This window comes from Pyrgilauda ruficollis, unplaced genomic scaffold (genome assembly GCF_017590135.1).
Source record: "Pyrgilauda ruficollis isolate IOZ18807 unplaced genomic scaffold, ASM1759013v1 scaffold45, whole genome shotgun sequence".
NCBI classification, from domain to species: domain Eukaryota; kingdom Metazoa; phylum Chordata; class Aves; order Passeriformes; family Passeridae; genus Pyrgilauda; species Pyrgilauda ruficollis.
The window spans coordinates 2,902,924-2,928,675 of record NW_024526044.1 but is presented as its reverse complement, the minus strand read 5'-3'; the positions used below and the strand labels follow the sequence as shown (position 1 = coordinate 2,928,675).

The window sequence follows — 25,752 nt, the reverse complement described above, 5'->3', positions numbered from 1 at the left end:
CTGAGGACACCTTTTATTGCAATATGCTTTAATTACCTGTACTAAGAGCAAGAAAATGACACCAGTGTGTTCCCCTCTGAATGCCTGGGGAGCTATAGGCAGAGTTTGCAATTTACAGAGGTGTTTAATTGCACAGCAGGAACTGAAGGGCCTTTGTCAAGCTCGTACATCACAGAGCTCTTTGTGAACAACTCTATTTTCATCCCTTACCTAAACTATTGCTAGTTAATTAGTTGAGGTAAATGGAGCAGGATAAGCAGAATTATGCTTCTTAATATTGTGTCTGTGATGGTCTCTTTGTGCCACTAACAGGTAAAAAGGGACTGTAAACCAGTTAAACTGGTTTTATGTAGGAATTTGTAAAGCTGAAGGGGAGCCTCAAGGTGGCCTAGAGCCAGAATAGCATCTCTGTGCCACATCCACCTGGGCAGGTGGTATGACCAGGGTGCCACGTGCCTGTGCCAGAGTCCTGGAACTTCATCAGGAGCAAAGTCTGCCCACAACCAGTCTTTGCATCAGAATATCCGTAGAGGCAGAATAAAGTTACCCTTTAACCTTTGCTCTTTGGGTATCACAGGGAGCAGAGATAAAACAAACCTAAAAATGGAGTTTATTAGGTTTATATTCAGGGATGCCTTTTTTAGGGTTTGGTATAATTTCATTGTGGTACCATTCCCAGAGGTAAGAAACAAGTCACATCTCAGCCTCTAACACTGCAACATAAATAATGATCAAAAATAACACAATTTCTGCTTTCACAGAGCTGTGATGTGGTTTTTTTAATCAACACTTCAGTAATTTGTGTTTCTTGACTTCTGACTTGGAGAATGATTCTGTCATTCCATTAACAGAAGGTATCTCTTTGTGCTTGTATTTCTTATAATATGTTCACGTGTTTATGGCTACATAGTAAGATGTGCATGTTACTCATGGAGAAAAATATTGCAATGTATTAAAACAAGCAGTGGTAAAGCAATTTGCATTGCTTTTCACAATCTTTAAAAGGGAACTTGTAGAAGCCCCTTTTGTATTGTCTGCTCCATACATTGCATCACATATTGTGTGAGAAAGTGATTATGCTTCGGGGGATAATTGAACTAAGTTCTCCCAAATAATTTAGGTCACAGTTAGATCAACATAATCAATTTTTAACTGTGTCTTTAATTCAAAATATATAATGACAAAATTATTCATTCTATTGAGTTTTTCTTTTTTCCAAAAGGTGTTAATTATTTACAGAGAAAGCAAATAGTTTATTGTCATAGCTGTTCTTTTTCTAATATTGAAAGATCTTTGGTAGCTGAATGGTACAGTGTGTTGATACCTGGAATTTTTGAGAAGTAAAACAAAGAATTTTCAAAGTGAAGTAGGTGTTGGGGTGGAGAAAAGGTGGTATAGGAGGAACAGCATAGTGGTAGAGAGGGGAAACTGCTCTGCAGGAGGGATCTCATACTTCCAGGGAGATGCTCAATCCCTGTGTGGTCAGAGTTACCAGCACACACTGGTACACTTTACACTGACTGTAAAGTGCTTTTTAGGGTGCATTGTGTCAGCTTCCTGTGCTTTGGGTACCGTTTCATTTTACCACGTGCTGACCAAGAACAAAGTATTAACATGGTTAGAAAATCTCTTTGAGCTCCACTGCAGGTGAGCACCCAGGTAAATCCTATTTCCCGTGCAGTTACTGCTGTGCAGCTGCAGCTCCTGCCCCATGGCACTGCAAGGGTTTGTCAGAACAAACCAGAAAAATCTCTTTGAAGTTGGCAGAACGCTGAGCACTGTGATATAAATGGTGTTGAGTTTGCAGAAGATACCTAGTGGGTTTTGCTATTGCATTTTAGTAGTTTTGTCAGTAAAACTAATCCTTTGTCACAGGTCTAAGATGAATTATTTCAGCTTCACTCTGAATACTCTAGGCAACTGTCTTTCCCCATTTTCAAGTGCCTCTAACTTGGCCTCTGCCCTCTTTGCTGTTCTAGCTGTTACATTTTGAGGTAATTGCCATGTTCTGTTAGAAATAACCCAGGCTGAAACAAATTTATCTTTTAGTTGAATTGTAAAGTGCTGCACGATTTTTGTCATGTGGATTGGTAGCAGAACTTTAATTGAATTTCCTTGCTCGTGGTCTTGTGTCTGAAGATCTTGACTGCACAGCTCTGTTTCTGTGAGGTGGATTGGCAGGTAGTGCTCTTAGTTTCCACAAGGTTCAGTAAATAAATTTTAATGTAGATTTTATGGAATATTTATTAAATCCATCAGCATGTTTCACTGCATCAAAGACACTTTATTTAGATGAATAGGCATATTTAAATCCCACGTGCTTGTGAAGTGCATGACTGCCTGTCAAAGAACTGAGTTGTGTTTTAAAACAAAATGGATCTATTAAGTTTTCTTTGGCTGTCAGTGTGTAATTGATGGGTTTCTGAAGGGGAGCAGAAGGGGACAGCCCGTGGCTGCTTCCCCTGGCATTCACATTTGTTGGCAATACCTGAAAAAGCAGGGAGATGCACCTGTGTGGAACACAGCAATGTCATTTTCTACCATAAAAAGTCAGAGGCAAATGAATTGCTTTGTAAGATTTTCTTTCTGGCTCTTCCACTTGCAAATTGACTCATTAAGTGCAGTGCTTTGCCTGGGGAAGGGAAGCCTTGCCCTGCTGCAGTTGTTATGTCAGCAGGTTCAAGAGTCAGCGAAGTTTGACTGCTTCAGAAATGAAGGTAATTTATGCATTACACCAGTCCCTGAAGGTGATAGAGGCTGGCTGTTTACAGCCTTGTAAAGGAGACAAAGGCTCTGTATTAGCACTCTGACTACGTTTTAATATGCCCTATTAAAATAGTCTATATATTCTCCAGTCTGAAGAACTCTCCAAGGTTTCCTAACGTGTCTGCACTGACCAAAAAATTCAAACTCCTTTGCTTTTAGTTATTAGATTAATGGCATAAAGGTGTCTGTCCCATCATCCCTGTCCATCCATCCGTGTCCCCCCCCTAATTTTTTTAACGTGTTTTGTTGTGAGAATTAATTTCAGCACCCCTTTTAAAAATTACTTTTCTACCTGGGAGATGCAGAAGGTTTCGGGGTGAACTGAATCTTTATGCTCTGCAATGTTCTTTTTAAACTTTAAGTGTTTTTTCCAAGTAATGGTCATTTGTATTATCTGTAAAGTAAACGAGAAATGAACATTAAAATTAAATTAGTTTTCTTTCTGATGATCTGTTAATGTGTTCTTTGTGTAAGATTTGATAAAGTCTGAGTAAAAATGTTCCCTTTTTAATAGTAAAGCTCAACCACAGGTGGAGAAGTTCTTTACTAAATACTGATTAGGTTGGTTTTCAAGGAATATTTGATTTTTCTGACCTTTGATGTCATTCTCATTTAATGTTACTTAAATTAAAATGTCATCTTTTTTTATACTACCTAAAATAGACTTTATTAGTTTTCCTGAAAGCTATGTGCAGCTTTTCTTTGGCCCATTTAAATATTGAAAACAGCAGGATTTGAGATTTTTCTTCTAATCCTCAACTAATAGAGTTTAATGCTTTGTTTGGCCTACCTTGCACAGCCTAAGCAAAAGTTTTAAACAAGATTAAAAATATGACCTTATTAACCCATGACATCTAAAGATACAGAACAGGCCTGCAGAGACATCAGTCATTCCTTGGCCAGGAGAGCTTTGGTGCCATTCCCAAACTACTCAGGATGTTCCAGAGGAAAACATTTTGGCAGCCCAGCTTTCTTTCTTTTTTTTTTTTTTTTTTATTCTTCTGTGGTTTTGTGCCAGCACCTGGCAATAAGAAATTAAAAAGGATAGAATCTAAGTTGAGTATTTAGTCTTTGTGGTTGTGGAAAATAAAAGTTTGAGTACTTCTGGAAATTTGAGGTGCAACCTGGCTGGGTTTCTAAAAAAAAAAAGGACAATTTGGCAGAGCAATGGGATGTTGGTTTTGTGTGCTTCACCTCATTAGTCCCTGAGTAAAATGACTGTCACCTTTTTGGGGCTTTTTTGGGGTTTTTTTGTGAGGAGTTAGAGCTGTTTGTAAGCTGCTGTTGGATGGGTGATTGATGAACATGCTGAGTTCCAGAAGAATAAAGTGTATCATTGTCATGGAAAGTTTATGTCTAGTAAACATTACAAAACACAAAACCCAGTGGTACATTCACTGCTGTGTAATGGGATTCCTTGTTTACTGGGCAGGCTATAGGGCCATGGCAACAACACCAGAAATAGGAGCTATGAGTATCCTTGTTGTAAAGATGATGATGGTTATCAGGCACTTTGTTAATTGCTGCAGGTTAACGTTTCTCCGTATTCATTATCACTTAGCAGTGAGAGGATCAGCCAGGAGGTGTAAATGTGGAAGTTTGACTGAAATCTTTAATTAAAATAATGAGGTTTATAGTATGGCATGGAAGAGTCGGTCAATGTGCACCTCATTGATACTTTGAGACAATTAACAGCAAGTGTTCCAGGGAAGAGGGAATAACCAGAGTTTGCTTATAAACAATGCAAACTCCCTAAACTTCTTTTTTCTAGTGATATTCCAAACCAAAGCAAAATGAGTGCTAATTCCTTAAACATACTGGTATCTTGCTTGGCTTTCGTCATATCTGTTGCCCTTTTGATCTAAACAGGGCAAAATCTGGATCCATGTTCATTCAGTTCAAGATCCTGCTGAAATTTGGAGGCAGAATAAAAGCCAGATAAATTGCTTACACTGTCATTGATAAACACTTCGTGCTTCCATACCATTATTTACATTTTTTTAATAATTAAATGTGATTTTTAAAAACTGAAAGTGGATGGTGGCTTTGCAACCACGTGTGCACTGCTGAAAAACAGAATATTTTGTGCACCCTGCATCTTGGTTGTGGAATGGAGAGTTTGTCAAGACCTGGGGATGTAGAAAAAGTTATGAAGAGGGTGAAAAGCCCTTAGTTTTTTCTCTCTTACCTTGTCAATTTTATTTTCCTTAATTTTGTTTGGCCTTTCTTGGCTCACTGCCTTGTTCTCATCAGCAGTGCCAAATCTCTGTAGCAAAAACCTGGTAATTTTCAGAAATAAGATGGTCTGCAGGTAGGTAAAGAAGTCTAGGAAAACATTGAATTTTCATCTGATTATTGATCATTCAATTCTCTCTCTGCATCAAGCTTCACTGACCTTCCTGTCCCTGCCCCAAACTTCTGAGGACCTGGGTCAGTGAAGAGCTGATGTTTTGGGATAATCACATTTATGTTTATTGGGGTTGTGCTCCTGATTCAGAGCCATTCCCCATGCAGCAGATCCTTGGCATGGTGGTGTTTTCCTTGACACTGTCTTTTACAAAAGTTGCATTAATTTTTAATTTGTTAGCCAAAATTTCCACCTCTCCTGGATGTCTGTGTCTGCCTTGTTGTTGAAGTAGTCTTTTTTTTTTTTTTTTTTCTCCTGCTGTTCTTCTGCATTCTTGATTGGTGAATATGCTTTCAGTTTCATTTTGGTTTTTGGCTGTGAGTAATTATAGAAAGGAAAAAGTGATAAAAAGCTTTTGCAATATGCTTACTGAATTAACTCCATAAAATGAGGTTTTCAGGCTGGGGTCTGTAAGCTGAAACTGAGTTACTATCTTTAAAAGGGTAAAAAAAGGAAATGCTGTTGATACTTCATAGTCTCTGGGACACTGTGGTGGAAAATGTTAGTTTTCAAAATGAAAAAAAAATTGAGTGTTGATATAAATATTCCATAATCAAAGAGTCCTGTAAAAGCAGTTCAATGGAGATTAAAAGGTCACTTAGACAGTTCAGCTGGCTTTTTTTAGTAATTATATGGCTAACTTGGTTTCCCTCAAAGCAGTGATTTTATGCTGTTGCAGCAAGAAATTAATAATGTGAAAAATTTTATCATAGTGCTTTGCAATTAAGTTACAGTTTAGAGGCTCGGTGCTAGTAGTACTTTTAGGGTGCTAATTCCTGGTTATACCCAGTGTTTGATCATGCTTTTCGTTTGATTGCACTGTTTAGCATTGAAATTCGCTGTTGTCAGATTTGACACAAAACGCAGAACAGGGGAGCAGAGGCGATGGTTTGCACTGTCCTGCTCCAGCCTGCTGGGCTGGTTAATGTGCCTGCAGTTAATCCCAAATGATAGTGCTCATTCCAAGTGGTTTTCTGGCCTCCTCCTCTGCTTCTAGCCAAGGATAATTTTCTGTACTTGGATTAACCCTTCACTGTTATGTTTCACATCCAGACTGTTCAAATGTCTCATGTCAGGTTGAGTGCTCTGCTGTGGTTTCTTCTGCTAAGGCATCGTTTTTGTGATTTAATTTTTTTGTGCTTTGAGGTCTTTTGGTCTCCTTTAATTTGTTTCTACTTTTAGTAACTCACCTTTTTTTCCTTTCTGTTTGTTTCCAGTGTATACTTTCCTAAAGAACTTTCACGTATGTTTAGTATTTTGCATTCAAATGAATCAAAATCTGTTTGATTCTGCAGAATGTCTTAGTCCCAGTCTAAGGCTGTAGTAAGTTTTTATTAAAGCATAATTAGACACTGATTTTCAGATGCAAATAGATGTTACTGCTTAAAATAGATGCAAATAGATCTTACTGCTTAAGTAGAAAAGTTTTGAGATATTTAAATGAGTCTATCTACAAAAGTCTTCAGTGACTGAAAGCACTTTAGGCAATACAGCTTTAATAGAATATTTTTCAAGTTCATGTTGTGTTTTAAAAAGGTATTCTGGTTTTGTGGCTTATAAATTTAATGGTGTGTCTTTTTTATTACAGGGAGAAGAAAATGAAAATCCAGGATATTAAAAACAATATTAAAGAAGCTATAGAGGTAAACTTACAAGCTATTGTTTTTTAACTATTCCAGGTGGCTATTTAGACACTCTCTGCAATATTTTACTTGTGTTTCTTTGCAGACAATAGTGACAGCAATGGGCAATTTGGCACCTCCAGTGGAACTAGCCAATCCAGAGAACCAGTTTCGAATCGACTACATCTTAAATTTAGCAAACCAGATAGACTTCGATTTCCCTCCGGTGAGTAATTCACAGGCAGCCATGCCTTCTTGCAAATGATTGTATTTCACTGCCCTGTAGTAAATATTTCCCCAGAACAGTGAGCTGCTCTCTGGGAGTTATTGCAGTAGGTGCCTTTGATGAGTGCTAATCGAATTTACAGCAACACAGCCAGAATATTCCAGCTGATCCTTCAGGAACATGGAGACTCTTGCCTGCTTTTTGTGCTCTGGTGAAATAATTAGCCACAGAGTCAAGATGGACAGTGCTGGGTGTAAAGTTTGGATATTTGGGAATTGTCCTGCCCAAAAGGAGTGGAGATACACACAGCACTCTCTTGATGATTATTAGCTGGTGTTTAATGGTGCTGATTTCTCTCTTCTGGAAGAGCAGTGGAGTTTTCTTACTGATTCAGACTGTGTCAGCCTGGCTCTGCAGAGGCTCCACACACACGTCTTGTCCCAGCCCTCCCAGTCCTGGTTAATCATTCGAGGTGCCAGCAGTCCCAGAGTAAATGCAGAAAGGATAATTATTTAGTTGATGATACAACTTTGTGCCCACTCACGGTGATTAATTTGTCCTGTATCTGAACCAGACTTGTAGCAGAAGCCCATGAAAATACAGTTTGCAAACACTGAACACTTAAACACTGAGAAGATATTTTTGTTAATTGCCATGAAGTACCTTTTACTTGCAGTAGTGCAGGAGTGTTTCAAAACTTGTATTTCTCTCTCCGTGCACTGTTCCAGGGAGCTGAGGGGAGGAATTATGATGATATATCAAAAATCATGATCTATTTACACCAAAATTTTGTGTCCAGCAGTCCCAAATGCTGGAAATTAAAGTGCAAGTGCAAATAGCAGTAAGATGTGGGATAGTTTGCACCACAGCAATTCGTAATTCATTTTGTAATTCTTGATATGTAAACATTATTGAACAAGCTGGTCTGTGAGACCCAACAACAGTTACCTTTTCCAAATGTTGCTGCTTCTAGGAATTTCTCTGCTTTGGTCAGTCTTTATCAAAAGAAAAATAACTAACCAAACAAACCCACATGCTTTGTGTACAAGGCAGAAGTCAGCTGACTTTAGCAGTTAATTGGAGATACTGCACTGTAATCTTCCAATCATTTTCAATGTAACAGGCACAGGTTGGTGGAAGGGGATGTATGATTCTCTCGAGCACATAAAATGTAGTCGTTGTCATTTTGTCTTAAAGCACCTTAAATTTGAGATTTTGAGATTTTTAACTTCTGTAATTAACCTCTGTAATTTAGACATTTGTCAGTGTTATTCACAGAAATACTCAGTCCTTTAATGGATGAGCTCTCCTGCTGGGGGCACAGAAAAATTCATGCTTTGAAGGTAGTTTTAGGAGAATATTTCAGGGAGAAGACGGTGGCTCCTTGCTCCACTCTCTGTGCTTCTGCACTGGCTGTGTGCCCACAGCTCTCCTACTGCCATTGTTTGTGCTAGTTCAGGTTGTGATCTGTAACAATGCTGCAGCAAGTTCCTGTGACCTACCTCGTACTGAAATGCTGGATTTTCCTGGTATCTTCTGTCTCAGAGGTCTTTTTTTCCTTCCGTTCAATTGGAATGCAGTGATTTCTTTTAATTTTTCCCTTTTTTCCACTGAAAGGAGGGTGTAATTGTGTGACTTACAAGGTCTATAAATAATTCCAAGTTCAGTGAAGAGTATTTGAGGTGTTGATTGACACACAACTTCAGGAATAACAGTGCTCCAATAAAACTAGTTTTTCTTCTCTGAGCAAAGGTATTGTCTTAAATTTTTAAGCCCTGAGTCTACAGAGGTTTAGGTGTGTGCATAACTTTGACTGGTGGCTTACTTCATTGGCATGATTAACTATTTCATATGTAAATGTTTGTAGGGTTGAAGTTTTAAACTGGAGATGCATTAGCCACAGATGTTGGAGGACTACTGTTGGCTCTCTCTGCCCTCAGTGATTATCTAAGTTAATATATCTCTTATTTCTGAGTTTGTCTGAATGTAGGTTGTAGTCCTTTGGTACCTGGAAAACTGAACCTGCATTTTAATTACATTATTTAAATCAAGTAAAGATCTAGAGTGTCCCTAGATGCCAGCTCTCAGTGCATAGGGACAGAAATCACAGTCCTGGAGTACCACTGTACAAATAATTTTGATTTTGTTACAGATTAGTTAAAAGTACTTTGAAGAAAAAAATAGTTTTATGGAAGCAGAAGGGACAGCCCTGTGCTGGTTATGCTTTAAATCTAAGGAGATGTCCATCATCTGCTTCCTCCTCCAGTACACTGGGGGAAGAATTTCATAAACCTTTTTCTGTACAGCGTATTGACTGGGAAGGAAGGAGGGGATTTTTTAGCAATGTCAGCCCTGTGTAAAGCTGTCTGGTTTGAGCTGCAGAACTTGCTTTCTGCCTCTTGCATTTTCTTCATGGGAAATCACATTTCAGCTGTCTTGAGCACATACTTTCCTCTGTGCAGTATTTGATGCTCTTCTCTGCTCTAGGGAGAACATGAGGGAGGGAGGAGGACCCCTCATGTCCCTAGGGGATATTCTTTGAGGGCTGCAAGTACTTAGGACTGTACTCCTAAATACAGGGCTGTTCTGCTTCCCTTCAAATGTCCATTCTTCTTTTCCTAAACATTAATTTGGGTTGCTCTCCTGAAGAGAATGCACTGACATAGAGGCCAGCACAAGGATTGTGGGATTTCTTCTCTAGCTACACAAGATCATCATCTTCATGAAGGAGCAGTTGAAGTGAATTTTAAAGTAGAGGCCAAAATCTGTGTTTATAATTCCCAGTGGAACAGGTGGAGCTGGAATGCAGGTCTCCTAACAGCAAGGTTCAGTGTAATGTGAAAGGCAGAATAAAGTCAGGAAGAATGTGGGAGCTTTACAGTGTGATAAATATTGGGATCTGACTCTACATGTAAATTAGGATTCAAAGAGCAACTTTTGTATTCTGATATTCTAATTCTTTTCTTAGTCTGGGTCTCCATCTGTTTGCTTTGCAGTTTTTGACTTACAGGAAGTGTGTGTCATTTGTGTAGACCATATTGTTTTGAATTAAGAAAACCTAAAAAACAACAGCTTGAGTTAAAAATAATGTTGGTACAGTGTAATGCTAGGTTAAACATCCCCTTTAAAGCTGAAGATTTACTATGTTGGAGATTATTAATTCAGCACAGTTGGTATTAAGAAATTAAATTTTTGAATACAAGTAGTAGCATATGGAGAAAGGCAAAACATAGTACTGACTGGAAGGAATTCTGTCCACATAACCATGCTGGTATTTTAAAATACTGCAGTTTCTAGTAGATCAGATCTATAGTTGAGGCTTCCAAATGGTATTTCCATCAGATACACTCTTTGATACACGTAGCTTGACACAACTGTGTGTGTGTGTTTTCAGTGTCAAAAATCAACCTCATAAGTAGTTAGAATAATTCAAACTAGCTGTATATCTGTCTCGAATGTCAGGTGATGTTGGGTTAGCTGGGTTATAAAAGTGATATTTTTATTCCTGTTCTGCATACCAGACAGTGGTTAGGATATTTTCTTCATCCCCAGTAACAGTGGCCTTCTTCTCATCCCTTTCTTTTTGCTCTTACTTTTAGAAGAGGGAAGGAAATGTTCCAATTTTATCAACATTTCACACTCCATGATCAACCCAATTGAACCAAGCTACCAAATAAGACCTATTTACTTTGGGTCACAGTCCATTTATAATTCTCTGGTTTTAATGAAATATTCAAAATAGCTGAGCAGGATTTACAGCTACCTATTTTTAATTTATCTGGTTTCAGCTGAGGAAGATGTCTCTTGAAAATACCATGCTAAATTCAGAAAATGGTATTTGGAACGTAGTAGAATCAGAGTATTAGCTATTGAAAGGCAAAATACCAGAGCCTATGGCTGTCTAGGTTGTGGATGTTCAAAAGAGATGTGGATGTTCTCTGCAGGTCTCTTGGTTTCAGTTTAAGTTTTATTACACTGCTCCATTGTAGTTATTTTGAATCTCCCACTACCTCTGCTGCTGAATGGTTTTATTATGGTTTTTGAGTGGTGTCCTTGAGCTTTACCACACTCTGGCTTCAGCCTCAAAGGCAGCTCAGCATCCCCTGTGCCCACAGCCACCCCTTCCCCCTTCTCCACACTGGGATGTGCCACCCACACCGGGCCAGGAAAACCTCTCTGGGTCCCAGTGCCAACCAGAGCATTGAACCAGCCCAGGTTAAAAATAACCCTGGTAACCCTTACTCCTTCTCTCTTCTATTTTGGGGAGGTTATTTTTAACAGGGATCAGTTTTGAGGTCTGATTTACAACCTGGCAGTGTGGTACAAAGGAGGAGGTGCTCGGTGTGATCCCTTAACCTGCAGCAGGGTCAGAACGGGGCTTTGGAGTCCTTAAAATGGTTTTGACACCAAAATCTTCAAGATGGTAATGAGGTAATAGAGTCTCAGTAAGGAAAGATGTGAGCTGGGATCTCTTTGCTGCCAGAAGTGTTCCTTAATTATGTAGGCAACAGAACAAAATTATCTGTCCCTGTAGATAACCACCCTGATGGGTATAATGATTGATATATTATTATTCCTGTCTAAATACGTCATGGCAGAAGAAGAGAGCTGCTCTGGTTTGACAGCATCACTGGCTTTATAAAGTAATGACAAACATATTCACTGCACTGGGGGACGTTTCCCGTGAGGATATCTCAAATGTCACAGATTTTGGGGTGTGAAAGTAGGCAAAACATTTTCTTTGGTGAGGATACCCCTGGGAAGCTGGGAAAGGTGGGAGGCAGAGCCTGATTTCTTGGGTGTCTACACGATATTGTGTGCAGTTTGGATACTTACCACAGAGAGAAAATTAGGGCCTCCAGCTTTTTCTTGTCCAGATTTTTTATGATTTTGAGCAAGACACCTCAATGTCTATTGTCCTTTTCATCATTTTTTAGTATCCTCTGTCTTATTATGTGTAAAAGACTGATAAATACGTATCTTGGAGATGCATCTTGAGGTGCAAAACTAGTAGAAAATGTGGAAAAGTGAAGTATTTTTGCCTCAGGAATGTTAATGTTGTTCAGGGAAAGGAGTGGGAAGTCTTACAGACAGTATCAAAAATGTGGTGCTAGATCCTCTGAAATAATCCTTACTTACTCTTTTTTAAATCTCTATTATCTTATCTACACAGAGCAGCTCCCTCTCAATGGGCTTCCAGATAATCCAATTGAGTCTACCTGATCAGAGTTTAACAGGAACTTAGGTGAAGCTGGTTTTCCTATCCTTTAATAGCAGAAAGAATTCTTGAATACAGATTAATTAAAGAGTTCTTCTGAAGCCTTCTTCTAGTATAGGGTCTGTGAGGCAGGCAGCCACTTGATTTCATTTCTGTTTCTCATAATTGAAACACATGTAACTATTAATGATTTGTAAATGAATCTCCTGAAATCTCTGATTTTTGTCTACATGGATAAGTGCCTGATAGGAATGTTTTACCCTTAAGTGACTAGGAATATCTAGCACATTTTGTTCGTATTTATTGGAAGCGTTTTGGTGGGGGTTTTTTCAGCCCTTTGAATTATGCAGTGCTTTCACTGAGGTGTTCACATAATTCTGTTGAAATCCCACAAAGAATTTCCTGAAATTGGAGAATCTGAAGCCCAGGACTTGAGGCAATGGGATTATATACATGTCTTTTCTGTAGTCCAGTTGTTATTATAGTACAAAAATCTCTATATTTTACTTTATCACTAATTTATTTGATTAGCATTTGAAGTAAATGCTGATGCTTTGTTCTGAACTTGTATTTTTACCCAGTAAATGCCCACCCTATCAGACCATATTTACAGGTTCAGAAGTTCACGTGACTTAATTTCTCTTGATACATCTTGTTTTCCTCTCAGAGCAGTCTTAAAGAACAAGGACAGATTAATTCAATTTATGTTGAAATACAAGAGCTGTCAGCTGAATTAAACAGGAAATAGGCATAATTTAATATGGAAATTCTTAAACATTTTCTGGTTTTAATCACAGTAAGAGACTATCACAAAATATTGGTGTATGCATAGATGAAATAAAATTATACCTGTGAGCCTCCCTGGTATCACAGTGGATCCAGCACAGCCCTGCTGTGCTCAGCTGACTGGTCAGGGTTTTCAGCTGGGCTTTGGAGAGTACATGACATTTCTCCAGTGTTCCAGTAAAATTTAAGATTTTTTTTTTAAGCTCCCAGGAAACAGAGTGTCTTTTACTCTTATAAAGAAATGCCAGTAATTAAGCAGAACTTTCAGTTAATTTATTTTTAAGTATATTTGAGCTTCTTTGTTTTTTTGTGTAGACTTTTTTGTGAGCCTGTGAACACTTCTATGAGTACAGATGCTGCTGCTTCAGAAAGATTGGAGGAGGGTTAGTGAGCTCTCCTTGGGATTTGTGTAAATTTAGAATGGGAACTATTTTATCTTACACCCATTTCTGTTGGTGGAAGTTTCTGGCAAAAAGAGGCTTTTTGTTTCCAAGGTGAAAGGAACCAGCAGAGTTTAGTGTGGTCCCAGGTGTTTGTTCTTGGCACCAGGTAAGGGAATAAAGTCATTGGGTTTGACTGTTCAAGCTTACTATATATTCATTAAACAAAAAACAGCTAATGATGTAGTATGAAAGACATTTTCCAAACCCTGATTTAAGGCTCAAAGGAAATCTCTCAGAGTTTTATTAAACCTTCTTTCTTAGACTGAAGTCTCCAAAAATAGCTGATGGTTGGGCTGCCTCTGTCACCACTCTGAACTGCTCTGAGAGAGCTGGAATGGGGTAGAAGACTTCTTTGTGCCTTTTATGCTATCAGGAAGTTTGATCCATTAATGAATTGCCTCCTTCTATGTATGACTTTGAAGAAGCAGAGGAACACTGATTATTTGGTTTAAATTGCAGAGGAATTTTGACAATATAGGGAGCAAGCTTGCTGCTCTCAGCCAAAGTGAATTTTCCTCCCTAATTAGCATGAAGAGCTGTGTTCTGGTATCAACAGATAAAGTTTCTATGGCAATTAAACTTCTTGTGAAAGTAGAAATAAAAGAGAAATGGTTTGATGTTATGTTATTAAGGACTTCCAACCAAAGGCACGTTGTAGCTTATGGGTATGGATTTGTGTGTTGGCACATTTCTGAAACGCTGTGCTGTTTTGAAACTCTTAACAAAGGGGAACAATGTGAGTTCAAACTTGACAGAAGTTTCTCAAATAGAATTCCCTTCCCATTGGGCAGTCCTTGCAGCAACATCCAGTTTAATTTCTACTACTGGAAGTTAGCAAGCAGAAACACAGAATATTTCAGCATAATTCTTCTTTTTCAAGCATGAAAAACTATTGATAATGAGACTAAATCCTTGCTGAAAATATTTCTGACTCAGTTATGGGAAGTGCTGAGTGCACTGGGCCTCTCCCAAAGAGTTTTGTATTCAGCTCTGGACACATGCCAGTAACTGGAGAATATCTTCAACTATTTGTAGGTATGCGTTTCCTTTGTGATATCATCAGCGTATTTGCCCTAAAATAGCAAGCAATAATTAACACTTGTTCACACCATTAGGAATGCAGATGTTTCCCTATTCAAGTAAGTGGCTTATTAAACTGTCTGATTTGACAAATTTAACACATTCTGGTATCCCTGCCCAAACTTGGGGAGAACGAAAAGATGCCATGAGTTCTGTTCCCTGAGCACCCGTACAGTCAGGAGTGATGGCTTGGTTCATACAGAGCAGTGAGAAATAAATCCGTTCGGTGGGTACTTACCTATCCTGGCAGGAGAAAAGCAGCTGGTGCAGTTGGTCTTGGAATGCTGAGTGCTGCCCTGCCATGCCATGACCTTGCCTCGCTGCAGTGCCTGCCTTGTGGAATGCAGCAGAGCTGCCTGGCTGTGCTCCCCTGGCAGAGCAGGGCTCTCGAGGGCTTTGGAGCCAGCGCTCAGTGCTGCTTTTAAAAGCTGCACAAGTTGGGAAGCAAAGTCCTCCAGGAGACAGTTTTAGAGTTAGAAGCTGGTTTGGTTTGACCTTTAATCATTTGATTTGTAAGTCGGTGACCTATTTAAAACTCTTATTATGAAATGTGCAGCTCCATGGGACAGTGAACTTTGCCCAGGAATTGAATCCCAGTTTTAACCACAACATTGTATAATGGTTGTACACACCTTTTAGGAGGTAAGGTTTCTTTCAATGGCATTGACTTTTGCTGGAATTAGTAAATAAACTGTTCTGTTGAAGGATCCACCCTATATTATATTTTACAAAGAAAAGGTAATGTTGCATGTCCATGCTAAGTTTCCTGTGAGTCTGGTGTCACAGTGGCATGGGCTGTGCCAATGTTTTTCCCTGCCAACATCCTAATGCCTATAAAACATTGCTTCATAAACATTTTTTTTTAAGTCTCTTGGGTATTTATATATCTGGAGGGGACAAAGCCTTGTAGACAGTATGTCCAGTTATGTTCTTCCATTTTCTACTAGTATTTTATCCTTTCAGAATGCTTCTCAAAAGCAGATCTTGGTTCCTTTATTTTTTCCCAGGCCTGGAGTTTGTCTCCTGGGGATTATTTTTTTTAACAACCAAAGTGCTCAGCCCCCAAGTTCTTTAACACTTTCTGTAGTTTAACTTTGTGCAAAACCACTGTTTACCTGCTGCCATTTATTCAGCTTGCTGAAATTTTCCAATACAAGTAGGTTTAAACTTGATTAGACTCTGCATTGTCCCTTTTCTAATCCAGAATTTTGTCAGCAAGATCTTTCTGGAACAAATAACAATTTTCCAAGCATCCCTTCCACGTTTCCACTGATGTTTTTTTTTTTTTTCTCTAGAGGTCTGCAGAGATTCCTGTAAGTGAATGCAAGTGATTTACAAATGTTGCCTATTGACTCATTGTATTGGGAAGCTTTCAGTAGGTGGGGAAAGTGTCGCCTCATAAATAAAACATTAATAATGAAACACATTTCACATAAATGTGGCTTTTTAACCATTGTGGTGTTATGGTATCATGAGACATGAGGTTTCCTCAGCAGCACCAAGTTGTGGTCCTTTGTCCTTCAGTTATCTAAGCAAGACCAAGGAGGTTTCCCCAGCCAGTGGATTTTCCAGGGTTTTTATGGTTTCCCAGAAGTGGAGCCTGTTCGTGGGGATTGTGCCCGGAATTCAAACTGTGCCCCTGCCTGAGCAGATCCAGTCAGTTTGTTCTCTTCAGATCTCTGTTACATTGACATTCCTTTCCTTGAGTGTTCTCTTTAGGGTGATGTGAACATTTTGGGACATGTAAGGTCTGTTCTGGTGGTGAGTAAATGCTCCAATCCTGACATAAAGCTCAGGAGGAATTCACTCCTCACCTCCCTGGTGGTGCCATCCTGTCACCACTTCTGTTGACTTTTGTTGCTTTACACAGCTTCAGCTGTACTTTAAACAGGATCTTGGGTGTGTATTGTGACACTGTAGCATTTTATTTTTTTTAATGGAAAATTACGTAATTTGGATTTTTTTTTTTCAATTTTAAGTATGCATAGGGCAGAAATGGATAAGATGATCATACACTGCAAATACTATGGATCATTTGGAACCTAACATTCAAATCCTATTTGTTATGAATGTCATCTCAAACCAAATCGTTATTTAGTATTTGTTCATTTTAGCTGTTTTGTTGGGAGTTCATTTTTCTAGTGCAAGAAAAACCTTTGTTGATGCTGCTGTAGAGTCTGTCATATTAGAATGTGCCAGAAAATCAATCAGTGTTATGGAAAGAAGAACCAGACATGTAAGGACTAGTTTTCTGGCTGTTTCTTTTCAGGAAATTTTCCTGCTACTTTTGGTTAATTTGTTTCCTAACTTATTATTTTTACAGCTCTCATACAAATTATACCTATTTAACTAAAAAAAAAAAAAAAAAAAAACCCAAAAACCAACCCAACCCTTTTGCTAACTTGATTTTTCTAGTGGCCTCTGAAGCCCCTGTTTTACCTAAATACATAACAAATCTTGTGGTTTTACTTGCCTTCCCTGAGAGCAGCCCCAGGCTACATTCCATGACTCAAATGGGATGCTGAGGATTTCTTGTGTTATTCCTTTTCTTAAATATTATTTCAGAGCTGTGGTTAGTGTAGGTGTACTGGGGAGGAGGGAGAATCTGGGTTTTTTTCAACCAGCTACTATGTCTTAATTCCAAAATCAGTCACTACAGTAAGGAGGCTTCTAATAAAGAAGAGATGAGCTCTGCAAGGCTGGTTCTGACTCTGCTTGGGTGAGCATCTTCCTGCTCCACAGCTGTGGGAGCTGGCTCAGCATCAGTCCCAGCATGTGTGAAGAGGTTTTAGATGTGGCCTAAAGACAAAAGGTTGTGTATTAATGAAAGCCCTTCATTTGACCATCTCAAGAGTCATGCAGTTCACTTTTTAAAACTCAATTGATACAAATAAACAAAAAAAAAAGACCAAAAGTAACAGCAAAAACCTATCCCAAAGAAACCCCATTGCGTCTTAGTGTAATGATCTATTGCTCTTTGCTTGTTGTAGATCCTGATTTTGAAACCCCAGTAAGAAGTTCAAAGAATGTGGAATTAAATTCTTTTTCCATCCCAGATGGACAATTAGTAACCATACTGAGAAGATTGCTTGAGTATTGCTGGTTATAGTTCAGATCAGCAGGACAGGCATGAAGACAGTTTCAAATATTTTATTGCTAATTTGGCCTAACAAGGCACAAACACTGATCTTTATCCCATTATTGTAATTCATGTATTTTCTTAGAAGTGAAAACTGCCCTTAGAGCACAGAGAGGACTCTTGTAAACAATATGTAACTGTTCTGGTAAACTAAACCCTGGGCTTTCTGTTACCAATGTGTTTGTGCTGGGCCAGGAACTGGTTTTATTTTTCATCCCATTTTAAGATCTGATTGGAGAAACTACTCCAAATGTAAGACATTATGGAGTTTGAAAGGTCTTTGAAATAATTGCTTTACATCAGCTTTCCACCAAAGTGTCATAGTTGTAGTGAGAAACAGTAATTAGGAAAAGATTTTGTGGCAGCTTTACTGTGTTGTGACTTTTCTTATTAAAGCACTGACTTTTTCACTTTATATCTGTATTTTTTTGGTGATGAAGAATGTTTTACTGCTTTTTCTGTGAACTTATCATTGCCTAGTTATTTGTCCATTGAATCAACTGCTGTTTCATTAAAAAAAATCTTGTACAATTGCTGATTCCATTTTTCAATTTTCCAGCTTTGTACTCATAAGCTGAGTGAGCCATATGATGTTCTGTATTGAACAACTGTTACTTTTAAAAACAAATATAGAAACATTCCCCAAAATGGGTTTGGTTCAGATACAGGGAGATTGCAGATAATTTCCCCTCTCTCCTTTTCTTTCTCTACCTTCTCCCTTTTCCTTTAGAAAGATATTTTCCTCCTCGTGCTCTGATACAGTTGAAGGTGACTGACAGTCCTCCAACTGCCAAGAAATTGGAAATCTTCAAAATTGAAGTATCCAATGAGCATAATTCCAGCAGTGGGAGACAGAAAACTGAGGACTGGAATTAAGATTTCGATTCATTTCCTATTTCCTTTAATAGCAAAAGCAAACAGTCGTGCAGTCTGCAAATACTAGAAATTAAGTAAAATCTTCTTACCTACTTCTAAAAGAAATTTATCTGCTCTTTTTGTTCATCAACAGTTCGTAAAAGCAGGGAACAAGCTGACATCTAATACCACGTATAAACGTCATCATCTCGTTACAAGAAATCAGAACAAAATTTAGATGTGTATTTTGTGTTTGCTCTCATTTTTGTGTATGTGCATCTAGGGAATCCTTAATAGCAATAAAAGGACAATCAAATTTGCATCTGATGTGCTGCTTCCACCGTTGGTATTTGTAATTGTGTGATCACACAAACACATATGCATCTTATACCTGCCAAGAAGAAGGTGCTCTGAAAATCAGCAGCATTAAATATACTGTAAGATGCCTCTACACATATTTTAGATGCAATTTAAAGGATTTGCTGTTCTGCTACAGTTCAGGTGTTAGTTAAGATTCTGGTAGGAATGTGATTTTTTTTTTTTTAAACTCTTTTCAAAGTGAAACTTTGGAATGTGTCCCCTTTCTTTGTACTACATTGATAGTAAAGGAATGTGAGAGACTGATATCCCAAGAGATGGAGGAACCTTGAAGCAGCAAAAATAACACATTTTTCTTCTTTAAAATAATTCTGTAAAGAAAAAGGGTAGGGAGACACAGAATATTTACAACAACTATTTTAAAGGTCTTGCGCTGATCTGGATTAAAAGAATTAATTATTTGCCACTTAAAACCAGAATGGAAGTATTTTACCCACAACACTTCAAAGCTCTGAGAAATAGCCAAGGCACACCCATGGCTGTTGATAAGAGGATGCCCACAGTGATGTCTATGTGTATTTCAGTCACCAGGCTGCTGCTGTTCTTTCTGAGTCTGTTCAGAGCTCTTGTAGACTGATGGCCAGGAGTTCAGTCCCGTGTTGCACACGCACTGCTGGAGCCAAAGTGCATCTTTCATATGCAGAATGAAAAGGGCTTTTGCTTCTGTTGTTAGCTTGTGTTACAGGTTCAGCAAAACTGAAGCACTGCATTTTTGGCTGTCTGCTTTCATATCTTGGCTTACAGTTTTTAGGGCTGAGACAAAACATGATCTAGCCTTCAATCACTGTCTTTCTTCTGTAGTTCAGCGTCTTTTTACACTGTAAAAGAATAAATTTACGAAAGTGGTACAGAGTTAAGTAAGATACAGAGGTCTGTACAGTCCCTGAAGATCCTCACTAGCTTGCAAAGTCATGTAAAACTTAATTATCATTATCATTCATGTAGGAATCATAGAGAAGCAGTGTTTCATTGAAGAAAAAAAAAATCTGTGACAGCCACATAAATGTAAAATACAGTGACACCATGAGTTAAAGAACAAATGTTACCAAATAGCATTGATTATTAAATTGCCAATGAAATTGATATTAATGAGACATTAACCCTTCTTGCAGTAGATGCTTGGATTCAATCAATGATTGAGAAACAGTTCTTTAAATGTTATAGAGTGTTGAAGTCAAACACACAAAGCCAACTGAACTTGTAGTGAGGTTCCAAAGCTTGGTTAAAGATTTTTGTTAAATCTGCTCCATTCCCTGCTCATTGCAAAACAAAATGATACATTGCTGTTTGCTGACTCTCTTCATCTCTAACCCATTCCCATAACACTGTTTTCCCATTTCAGGAGTTTTATGAACACACAAAAACCCTCTGGCAGGATGAAGGTGTGAAAGCCTGCTACGAGAGATCCAACGAGTACCAGCTGATTGACTGTGCACAGTAGTGAGTATTGCTGCACTGCCCGTGCCTGCTCTGGTGTCCTGATGCTTTCCCTGATCCCTGGAAAAGCAGTGTGTGGTGCATAATGAATTCTTGGTAATCAGCTCTTCAGAGAGGTGGGACAGAGTGATGTTCAGTTAGACAATATCTACAGTGAAATATCTACATCAATATCTGCATCCACAGGTGTTTTCAAAAGGTTTTAATAAAAACCTTGGTGAGGGGACAGTTTTATTGTCTGCAAGGCCGCATTTCCTGCCTCTTCCACTTGGCCCATCCTCTCCAGAAGTCAGCTTCGGGTGGTGCACAAGTTGGAGAGAACGTTGGTGGGAAATAAACCTGTTTGTCTCTTTGGTTTCTAGTGCAGTTTATTTAAGTGGAAACAAAGAGATGGGAGTGACAGTCATGGGGAGCAGCCTGTGATCAGTCACCAGAGCTCTGCTTGTGTGCCTTCATGCACATATCTGAGAAAGAGTCATTCTCTTCTGCTATTTGTACTGCTGGGATTATTAGTATTGTTTTGAGAGCCTGCTGCATGTTTGCAGTTATTTATCACATCCAGCAGTATGCTGTGGCTCAGGACTTTTTATGGCAAGGTGCTCGAGTTAATTGTGACCATTCCTGGTACTTCTGTTGTGCGTACTCAAGAATTTCAGGACTTAAATTTGAAACATTAATGGTTAAAACTGTTCTTTGTTAGTTTATATTCTCTCTGCTTCTTTTGGAGAAGCTGAAGTAAGGTTTAATGGTCAAGAAAATGAAGGTTTCTTGTTTCACACAGTGATGGCAACTGCAGTTTGTCTAATACTGCATGTCTTAAAGATCACCTGATGAAACAAAATCTGTAAGGTTCTTCTTTTGTTTGTTTGTTTAGGTAGACTTAAAGGTAAATCAACAATTAGCTCTGTTTGAAAAGAGACAAGAGAGATAATTTTACTGTGCCTTGCACAGCTCCAGGTTTGTAGGAGCCTCTTTGAAGTTTTGCCATTGTTTCCAGAGTGAATTTGTTTGATGTGTAACGATGTCTTTTGCATTAGGTGACTAATGTTTGATCATTTGGCACGGAGCTTTTTGCAAGTTCACTTGCTACAAAATAAAAAAGTACAAAGATTTTCTTTTTGAGACAAGCATCCAGCAACTTTTGGGTCTAGTGTAAAGTTGGTAGAAGTGAGGGAGGGCTGGGTTTGTTGCTGGTTAGTGTTTGTTAATAGCTTCTATGCTGGGAAGGAGGAAATTGTTGAGCACTAAGAGGGTTTTGTGTTGCCCTTTTTCTGCCCTGAATGCACAGAAGAAAGCTGAAATTCTTATCATCCCTGGACATTGACTTTTCCATGGATCAGCAGGGGAGGTGGCCCTCATGATGGCTTTACCATCCTGCTCCATCTAGTGGAACACTTAATTCTACATCATGGGCTGTTGTGCCAGAAATAAACTTTGAACATTGCTGACAAATTTTTTTTTTTCCCTAAAGAAAATAAAATAAAAAATGCTGTCTCCCACTGAAAATATTTAATAATTCTAGTATTTATTCAATAAGATAGTAACATATATGACACTATAGTCTTGCAGAAGGAGATTTCTAATTGTTAATTTCGACAGTTCTTGTCCTTTCTGGCATTTTTGACCATGCAGTGGTGGAGTTTTTAATAACAGAATATGCATAGTAGGAGTTTTTTAATGGAAAAATGTTATCTTGGAGGTTAATGTCACTTTGAAATGCTGAGCCTGTTTTTATCATATTAAATTTTCAAGGGACCTAACAAAAATTGCTTCCTATAAAATCTGACTTGATTGATGCATTTAAATTAACCTGGTGAGCATATACTGACAAAAACGTGGCAAAGGCAAAATACAAAATGTATCTGAGATTATTAAAGGAGGGCTGTTTTAATATGAGTGTGCAAGTTACTGCTGTTAGTGCTAACAGAAGTAAAAAAAGAATATTGAGCAAATTCTGTTGGGGTTGTCCATTCTTTTAGAGAGGGTTTTTGGGTTCTGAACACTTTTCCCCTTTTGAAGTCCCCATTGAAAACAAGAAAATTACACTGAAAATGGAAGATGGAAAAGTGGCTTTTCTCTTTCAAGATCGATCTGGCTTCCAAAAATCCTTTCTTGCTCTTGAAAATTGAATAAGATCTTAAATATTAATGGATTCTTTGCTCAGTTATTTGCCTTAAAATTTTAAACGTTTCTTGTTCACAAAAACTAACTTTTTAGAGTTGTTTGTAAAAAAATGTAATTCTTTTCAACTGTCATTTTTTGAAGACTAAATTTTTTAGTATAAAGTGTATGGGCTTATTTAACATTCTGAATTTTTTAAAAAAGGAAGTTTTGTCAGTGTTGGGACACAGTTTTGTGTAGGAATATTTGCGAGGAGATTCTGCCGAAGGTTTGAAGATCAGTTTTGCCTGTCTTTTAGCAGTTCTGCTTTCCATGGATAAAAGCTGGTTCTACATGTAGACAGCTTAGCTGTAGTCCAGGAGAGGGAAGGGCTTTTCAGGAGTCAGGGATGGAGAATCTGGAAAAGAAAGGTGCTGGAGAGATGGCAGCTCAAACTTCTGCAGAGGTTGTGCTCAGGAAAGATGGGAATTTGCAGAGGGGTCAGGAGCTCTCCTGGACAGACAGAGCATGAGGGAAAAGTCACTTTTTCCTGCATGTTCATTCCCAGAAAGTGGGAACAAATGTAATTCTCTATGTTTTATCTCCCTAATTCCAGTGTGGGGGTTTAGAGTCCAAAAATGGTATTTTTCACCTGTTCTGGCGCCGTAGCTTTAAATGTACAATGCTTCCTCTGCATCTCTACAACTTGCAGTATCTTCCCATAAGAAGTGACATTATTACACACTCTGATTGTTGCTCCACCAAGTCTCTGGTTGTGTTGGCTTAGAAAAGACATCTTTACAAAAGCCGCAGGTACCATCCTGCTTCCCATTTCCCTGCAGTTGTGATCTTTGGAGGTGTGAAGCTGGGAGGGCTGGCCAGTAACCTCATCTGCTGGAGAGCCCTTCTGGTACCCTGCCCTGACCCCTCATGAAAATGTCACTTTGGAGGAGCCCTGCTCATTTTGAAAGAGTAGCTGCCTCTGCTCATCCTGAGCTTTACTGTACTTCCTGCCCAGGCAAATTCTACAGTCTTGAGAGGCAGAGAAAGGAAAGAAAGCTTGTTTCCCTTTTCTTAACTGGCCTTGCTAAGAAATCAGTTTCAATTCTGCATTTAGAACAGCATGGTCTGTGCCATTGTCACCAGTTTGTATTTCAGCATTGAAGAAAAGAGGGAGCTTTATCTGTGAGGAGACCAAATTTCATTGCTCGTGCATCTTGCAGGGATGTACACAGACTGTTTGTATGAAGCTGCCATGTGATCCTGCTCTTGGCTAATAATAAACAGAAGAAAACAGAAGTGGCTAGAACACAGAAAATCCCAAACTGTGTTAAATAATTTACTATCCTTCATATGTCTTCCCTGGAGGCACAGGGTCACATTTTATTTAGAATATTTACTTATTATTAAAAATCTAGGAGCCATTTCCACTGTGATGTGCCAAAGCCTGTTTGTCAAATACAAACAAACAGGATCTCTTTGAAGCGCTGATGTTGCCAATGCTTCTACCTCAGGTTTCATTTGAGCAGCTCTGCTTTTACAGCCTTGGGAGCACCCAGCAGAGCAGTCAGGGCCAGCGGGATCTGTCCCCTGGGATGTGCTGTGTGTGGCATCAGGACAGGAAGGGTGCCCTGCTGTCCTGGCAGGTCTTACCCAGAGCCTGGAGAAACCTGCACTGATGTCAGCAGCCTTTGGGTTAAATATTCAGCCACTTAGGAGCAAAGCCTGGGTACTACATGATCCTCCTGGTGCTTTTTTAGAGTAGCTAATACCAGGCTGTGCCCACAGATCCCTGAATTTCTGCTTTAGCCAGCCCTGGCCGCTCGTTTCATTCTGCGCTTCATTTTGCGCCGCGCTTTCCCTGCGAATCCCCTCGCTGGCACTTCCTGGTTTTGGCTGGGGTGGAAAAGGAAATCAAGTGGGAGGCAGAGTGTGCAGCCCCTGTCCGAGCTGCCATGGCAGGAAGGGTGGAAGCAGCAGAGGAGCCGTTCTCACGCGATTTCCTGCCGCCCGCTCCTCTCCTGCGCTGCCATTTCGGGGAAGGAGCAGGCTCTGGAGGTGCATGGTCACGTTTCTGGATCTCCAGCACCAGCAGAGCCTCTCTGATACCTTGAAACTGTGCCAGGCTCCTCCAGAAGGGTTTTATGAGGAGTATTTTTTAAGATGTTTGTTTTTAAAATACTTATCAAAGAAAGGCAGGGAGTGCAGCTATTAGCCGACTGCTGTGCAGGGCTGCTGAAGGATCAGCACATGTGGGCACACAGGCTTTTTAATTTCTGATGTTGTGAATTCTTTATATTTTTATTAAGATTTATGGTGTGTTTTATTTCTGGATTTGCAGACTTGCAGAGAGCAGTTAAGAGCCCCAATCTGTGCAGTTAATGATTTTCTTCCATGTTGATTTCTCTTCATGACAAAGTTCCTTTCATGGAACATGTAGTAAAGTGTGTTTGCTCAAAGTCTCACCTTTTTAAACAGTGCCTGATTTATCAGGGGTGCTATTGCTGCTCTAATTTCTTATGCATATTATTTATTACTTTTTTTTTTTTCCTTTTACTTTCTTTCCATTCGGTGTGATTTTGACAGAGTGGTTTCTCTTGTCTCCAGCTCTTCTGAGTGCTCAAATTCAACAGGACAGGAATTTCCCTGGCATGTATTCCTGGCATACACCAGCTTCTTACGGACAGTGACAATTACATTGTTAAACATTCCCATGAGGAAGAAGAATATTCATGTCCCCTTTCTCTGGAATAAAACTGACACAGCCTACTGCTGTGTGAATTCCTTGGCAAGCCAAAGAGTAGACCCAGATCATCTAACTCCTAATTTTTGGTCTTGATTATAAAATCCACATTACTCTATTCCAGAGTGCTTAGAGATAAGTGAATTAGGGTCTTTTCCCTGCTCATCTTCAGCTTGAGGGAATAGAAGATCATGTTTTAAACAAGGTTAAATTTCAATTAAAGAAATATAGCCCAGGCTGTGCATTTTCTGGAGTCCAGTGGGGTATTAGGTGTATGAAGGGGAGCACAGTAACTCCTGTCTCTGCATGACTTCAGTGAAGTCACTACCAACAGCACGAGTCCCAGTATATAATAGCTGAATTATACCCAACTCCTCCACCTGTGTGCCCTCTCTTGCTGACTGTCAGTAGCAGGGATGTGCCTGCTGGCAAGCGCTCTGAAAACCAGATTACCTAAATTTAGCCAATAAATGGATTATGAATCCAGCGCATGTTCCCAATCTTGTCACAGCTAATCATAAATTCTTAATTTCAAGCTACACTCAACCCCAG

General features: G+C 39.1%; 1 protein-coding gene across 1 annotated transcript in view; it reads left to right on the top strand.

Annotated features, from left to right (window-relative positions):
* Nucleotides 1–25,752, top strand: part of GNAS (GNAS complex locus) — an 87,041-nt gene that overhangs the window by 28,024 nt on the left and 33,265 nt on the right. The window contains exons 3-6 of the mRNA XM_041478600.1: nucleotides 6,762–6,816; nucleotides 6,902–7,021; nucleotides 20,263–20,360; nucleotides 22,709–22,714. Coding sequence (XP_041334534.1) covers nucleotides 6,762–6,816; nucleotides 6,902–7,021; nucleotides 20,263–20,360; nucleotides 22,709–22,714 — 279 coding nt within the window. The remainder of the gene's footprint in view (nucleotides 1–6,761; nucleotides 6,817–6,901; nucleotides 7,022–20,262; nucleotides 20,361–22,708; nucleotides 22,715–25,752) is intronic.